At 50.2% G+C, this 6,185-nt stretch overlaps 1 protein-coding gene across 1 annotated transcript; it reads left to right on the top strand.

Annotated features, from left to right (window-relative positions):
* The first annotated feature begins 3,186 nt into the window (after positions 1-3,186).
* Positions 3,187-5,513, top strand: LOC118239653 (MLV-related proviral Env polyprotein-like). The gene has a single exon (XM_035452766.1). The coding sequence runs from the start codon at positions 3,338-3,340 to the stop codon at positions 5,315-5,317; it is 1,980 nt and encodes a 659-aa protein (XP_035308657.1). The 5' UTR covers positions 3,187-3,337; the 3' UTR covers positions 5,318-5,513.
* The last annotated feature ends 672 nt before the right edge of the window (positions 5,514-6,185 follow it).

The following is a 6,185-nucleotide window of genomic DNA, read 5'->3' as shown; positions in this document are numbered from 1 at the left end:
TCCAGCTCGCGACCGGTAAGGTTATGCATTCTTTCCTCCATGTGCCAGATTGCCCCTACCCCTTACTAGGACGGGACCTATTGACCAAATTAAAAGCTCAAATACACTTTGAGAGGTCAGAAGTCAAAGTCACAGGGCCAGAGGGAATTCCCCTTACCATCTTGACAATGTCCATAGAAGATGAATACAGACTCCATGAAAAGAGGACTAATTCGAACAATCAGGAAACCCTTGATCACTGGCTTGCGGAATTTCCCCAAGCCTGGGCTGAAACAGGAGGAATGGGCCTTGCCATCAACCAGGCCCCAATTATAGTAACCTTAAAAGCTGCCATCCTTCCTGCATCCGTCAGACAGTATCCAATGCCTAAAGAAGCCCGCGAAGGAATTCGGCCACATATTAAAAGGTTACTTGAACAAGGGATTCTGGTGCCCTGTAAATCTCCTTGGAATACACCTTTGTTGCCCGTCAGGAAGCCAGGAACCAATGACTATAGGCCAGTACAGGATCTGAGGGAGGTCAATAAAAGGATAGAGGACATACACCCTACTGTCCCCAACCCTTATAATTTGCTGAGCGGATTGCCACCCAACTATACCTGGTATACAGTCGTAGATCTTAAAGATGCCTTCTTCTGCCTCCGCCTGCATCCCACCAGCCAACCTATATTTGCCTTTGAATGGCAGGATGCCGACCTTGGAATCTCTGGGCAGCTAACTTGGACTAGGTTACCTCAAGGGTTTAAGAACAGCCCCACCCTTTTTGATGAAGCTTTACATCAGGATCTGGCAGGATTCCGGGTCCGGTACCCCGCGCTAATCCTCTTACAGTATGTAGATGACATCCTCCTGGCAGCCAAAACCAAGGAAGAATGCAAGGAAGGCACTCGAGCCCTCCTCCAGACTCTTGGGAGCCTAGGATACCGGGCATCCGCCAAGAAGGCCCAGATATGTCAGAAACAGGTGACCTATTTAGGATACAAGATAAAGGATGGACGGCGATGGCTAACGGAAGCCCGTATGCGAGCCATCTTAGACATTCCCACCCCACAAAATCCCCGCCAACTGAGAGAGTTCTTGGGAACGGCAGGCTTCTGCCGCCTATGGATCCCCGGGTTTGCCGAAATGGCGGCTCCCCTCTACCCCCTCACTCGGCCAGGGGTTGCTTTTAAATGGGAAGAGCCCCAAAAGAAAGCCTTCACCAACATCAAAAAGGCTCTCCTTGAATCACCAGCCCTGGGTCTACCGGACTTAGCTAAGCCATTTGAACTCTTTATAGATGAGAAAGGAGGCTATGCCAAGGGAGTCCTCACCCAAAAACTGGGGCCTTGGAGAAGGCCCACTGCATACCTCTCCAAGAAATTGGATCCTGTAGCATCGGGATGGCCACCCTGTCTCCGAATGATTGCCGCCATAGCCCTGCTAGTAAAAGATTCTTACAAGCTAACCTTGGGGCAGCCTTTGACCATACATGCCCCTCATGCGGTTGAGGCAGTCATCAGACAGCCTCCAGACAGATGGCTCACTAATGCCCGAATGACTCATTACCAGACTATGCTGTTGGACAAAGACCGGGTCCACTTTGGGCCTCTGGTGACTCTGAATCCAGCCACCTTGCTCCCTCTCCCAGGGGAGCCAGAGGCTCATAATTGCTTACAGGTACTGGCTGAGGCCCATGGGGCGAGACCCGACCTGACTGACCAGCCTCTACCCAGCCCGGACCACATCTGGTTCACGGATGGAAGCAGCTTTTTGCATCAAGGAAAACGAAGGGCGGGCGCAGCAGTCACCACAGAGAATCAGGTCGTCTGGGCTCAGGCACTCCCTCCCGGAACCTCTGCGCAGAGGGCAGAGCTCATTGCCCTCACGCAGGCTCTAAAATTGGCAGAAGGTAAGAGGCTCACCGTGTACACAGACAGTCGTTATGCCTTTGCCACTGCCCATATACATGGAGAAATTTACAGACGGAGGGGGCTGCTTACCTCCGAAGGGAAAGACATTAAGAATAAGGAGGAAATCCTCGCTCTCCTAAGAGCTCTTCATCTGCCCTCCGCCTTAAGTATCATACATTGCCCCGGACATCAAAAAGGGGATTCTCTTGAAGCCAGGGGCAATCGGAGGGCAGACTTGGCTGCCCGAGAGGCGGCCCTGACCACAGACACCACTAGCCTCCTGGCTCTGGAGCCCACCAACGACCGTCCCTCCCCCTCATGGGACTATGAACAAAGAGACATCCAAACCCTAGAGAAATTGGGAGCCACAAAGGAACCAAACGGGGATTGGACTTATGAAGGAAAGACTGTCATCCCCTACCGGGTAACCAAGTACCTAGTGACATTTTTACATAAGATGACACATCTGAGCTCCAAGAAGATGCGGGAGCTCCTCGAACGAGAAGAGGAATTCAATTTCCTTTTGGGGAAGAATGACATTTTAAAACAGGTAACTGAACAATGTGATGCGTGCGCCCGAGTCAACGCATCCAGACTGAAGCTTCCTCCTGGGAACCGGGTCAGAGGCTACCGGCCCGGAACACATTGGGAGATAGATTTCACTGAGATTAAACCAGGTAAATATGGATACAAGTATCTATTAGTTTTTGTAGACACCTTTTCAGGATGGGTTGAAGCCTTTCCTACTAAACATGAAACAGCCAAGATCGTTACTAAGAAATTGCTTGAAGAAATCTTTCCACGTTATGGGATGCCTCAGGTACTGGGAACAGATAATGGGCCCGCCTTCACCTCCCAGATAAGTCAGTCAGTGGCCACCTTGTTGGGGATTGATTGGAAATTACATTGTGCTTACAGACCCCAAAGTTCAGGACAGGTAGAAAGGATGAATAGAACAATCAAGGAGACTTTAACAAAATTGTCGCTTGCAACTGGCAGTAGAGACTGGGTCCTCCTACTCCCCCTAGCCCTCTATCGTGCTCGCAACACCCCTGGGCCACATGGGCTCACACCTTTTGAAATCCTGCATGGAGTACCTACTCCTATCATTAACTTTCTTGATCAAGATGTCTCAGATTTTGCTAACTCCCCTTCTCTCCAAGCTCATTTACAGGCACTACAATTAGTACAACGGGAGATTTGGAAACCCCTTGCTCAAGCTTATAAAGACCAGAGGGACCATCCCACCATCCCCCATTCCTACCAGATCGGGGACACCGTTTGGGTCCGGCGTCACCAGGCCAAGAACCTTGAACCCCACTGGAAGGGACCCTACATCGTTTTGCTTACCACTCCCACCGCACTCAAAGTAGACGGCATTGCCGCTTGGATACATGCTTCACATGTAAAGCCAGCCCGACCCACCGATTCAGCCACTACATCAGAATGGACCGCACACCGCACTCAAAATCCTTTAAAGATAAGACTCTCTCGTACACCCTCCTGTTGATTGGTTGTCTGTTTACCCCCCATGTAGCAACTAACCCCCACAGGGTTTATAATATCACCTGGAAAATAGCCAACCTAGGGACCGGGGAAATAGCCAACCTCAGCACTTATATAGGGACTCTACATGATGGGTTCCCTCCTCTCTATGTCGACCTATGTGACTTAGTAGGGTCTGATTGGGATCCCTCTGACCAGGAACCATTCCCAGGGTACGGATGCCACCACCCTGGGGGAAGGATAGGGACAAGAAGCAAGGATTTTTATGTTTGTCCTGGCCATAGACCAACTCATGACTGCGGGGGGCCACAGGAAGGGTACTGTGCAAGCTGGGGATGTGAAACCACAGGGGAGGCTTACTGGAAACCCTCTTCCTCTTGGGATTTCATCACTCTCAAACGGAGGGAGATCCCAGGGTACACAGGGAAAGGACCATGGAGATGTGGGCAAAGAGCCTGCGGACCCTGTTATGATAGTGCCGGAGGGGGAGGTTTTCAAGGCGCCACCCCCGGAGGAAAATGCAACCCTCTCATCCTAAGGTTCACAGATGCTGGAAAAAGGACTACTTGGGATAGTCCTAAAGTCTGGGGACTCCGGCTGCACCGAGCAGGGAAAGATCCGGTGACCTTATTCTCCCTGTACAGACAAATTACTCCCCTAAGCCAACAATCAGTCGGGCCAAACACAGTAATAGCGGACCAGAGGGCCCCAACCCAATTCCAAGTCCCTGAACCCCCTACCGTTCCTAAAGCTATCACTCCTACCCCAGATGCTGTCATCTTCTCCCCCACCCCAGACGCCCTAAACATCGAGTTAACCAGAGACCCTCCAGGTACCGGAGATAGATTATTACAATTAATCCAAGGAGTTTACCAAGCCTTAAATTTTTCAGACCCCAACAAGACTCAGGAATGCTGGTTATGCCTAGTTTCCCGGCCCCCATATTATGAAGGCGTGGCAATACTGGGCAACTACTCCAACCAGACCTCAGCACCTACCAGTTGTGGAGCTGCTATGCAGCACAAGCTCACAATATCTGAGGTCTCAGGAAAGGGGCTATGCATAGGCAGGATCCCTCCCTCACATCAAGAATTATGTAACCAAGTAGAGCCATTATCTCAGGACAGCCGATACCTTGTTGCCCCTTATGGAACTTATTGGGCTTGCAGTACTGGGTTGACTCCCTGTGTCTCTACCACTGTTCTCAACACCACCATTGATTTTTGTATATTGATAGAACTTTGGCCCAAAGTCACATACCACCAACCTGAATATGTTTACAGCGTACTAGGGAAATCAACCCGATATAAGAGGGAGCCAATATCCCTTACCGTGGCCCTATTATTAGGAGGAATAACAGTGGGGGGCATAGCAGCCGGCATAGGGACCGGAACCGTTGCCCTACAGGGAATTAATCATTTTAAGCTTCTACAACAAGCCATGAACACGGACATCCAGGTCCTGGAAGAGTCAGTCAGTGCACTCGAGAAATCCTTAACATCACTCTCTGAGGTGGTCCTGCAGAACAGACGAGGATTAGATTTATTATTTTTACAGGAAGGGGGGCTATGTGCTGCCCTCAAGGAAGAATGCTGCTTTTATGCAGATCATACAGGAATAGTAAGGGACAGCATGGCCAAACTTAGGGAAAGGCTAAAACAGAGGCAACAGCTATTTGAGTCTCAACAAGGATGGTTCGAAGGATGGTTCACTAAGTCCCCCTGGATCACTACTCTGGTATCTACTCTCATGGGACCTCTGATTATTCTATTATTAATCCTTATACTTGGTCCCTGCATTCTGAACAAGATAACTCAATTCATTAGAGAACGATTATCTGCCATACAAACCTTAGTTTTAACTCAACAATACCACCAGCTAAAGCAGATAGATCCAGAATATCCAGAGACCTCTGAATGAAAGATTCCATTCAGTAACAAGAGAAATGGGGGATGAAAGACCCCCACCCCCGGGCTGTAGCCTTTCTACTCTGGTCGGCAGCTGGCGGGGCGCGCGAATACATCCTTCCCTCCTTAGCACTTCCCTCCTTAGCACTTCCCTCCTTAGCACCCTCCCCGACCTTTTGATCTCTGCAGCTGCTGGCCCTCACTCCCCGCCCCACGCAAGGCCAACCCCCGCCGGATCGCTCGGTCCCAAGGCCAGCCATCTGGACCGGCAGGAGATAAGGCCATTTCGCCTGGCTATTAAACCTTGAGAAAATGCTGATTTGATGATGCTTTTCGCTTCTGTACTATGCCTGTTTTCCCTTATAAAAGGACCCTCCTTCCGGGGCTCGGGGCTTGGCAAAACAGAAGCTAAGCCCCGGATATCCGTGCTATTAATAAATCCTCTTGTTCTTACATCCAAAGTTCGTGGTTTCGCTGATTCCTGGGTGTGGGTCTTCTTCCACGAAAGAACCTCTCCGGGGGTCTTTCAAGCTAACTTCTGATTGGTTCCTTGTCACAAGACAGGCATCTGACCTCTAAGTGACCAAGGCAGGTATATGGCAAGCACGTGTTCGGCTGTTATGGCTGCCAAAAGGGAAGCCGGTTCCTTCAATCCTCCTGCCTCTACCCCCCCCCAGTGTTGGGATTAAAGGCATGTGCCACCAATGCCTGGCAAGAATCTACTCTTAATTAATGAAGGGCATGTATACATTCAGAACATTAATATAGATATAGCTTGTTCAATCCCATGGATGATGTGATAAGCCGGAGAGATGGCACAGTGGGCAAACCGACGTGCTGCCAGGCTTACAGGCCTGAATTCCTTCCCTGGGGCTCATATG

The sequence above is a fragment of the Cricetulus griseus genome (genome assembly GCF_003668045.3).
Source record: "Cricetulus griseus strain 17A/GY chromosome 1 unlocalized genomic scaffold, alternate assembly CriGri-PICRH-1.0 chr1_1, whole genome shotgun sequence".
NCBI lineage: Eukaryota > Metazoa > Chordata > Mammalia > Rodentia > Cricetidae > Cricetulus > Cricetulus griseus.
Note: the sequence above shows the minus strand (reverse complement) of the source record. Positions and strands in the feature narration are given on the sequence as shown.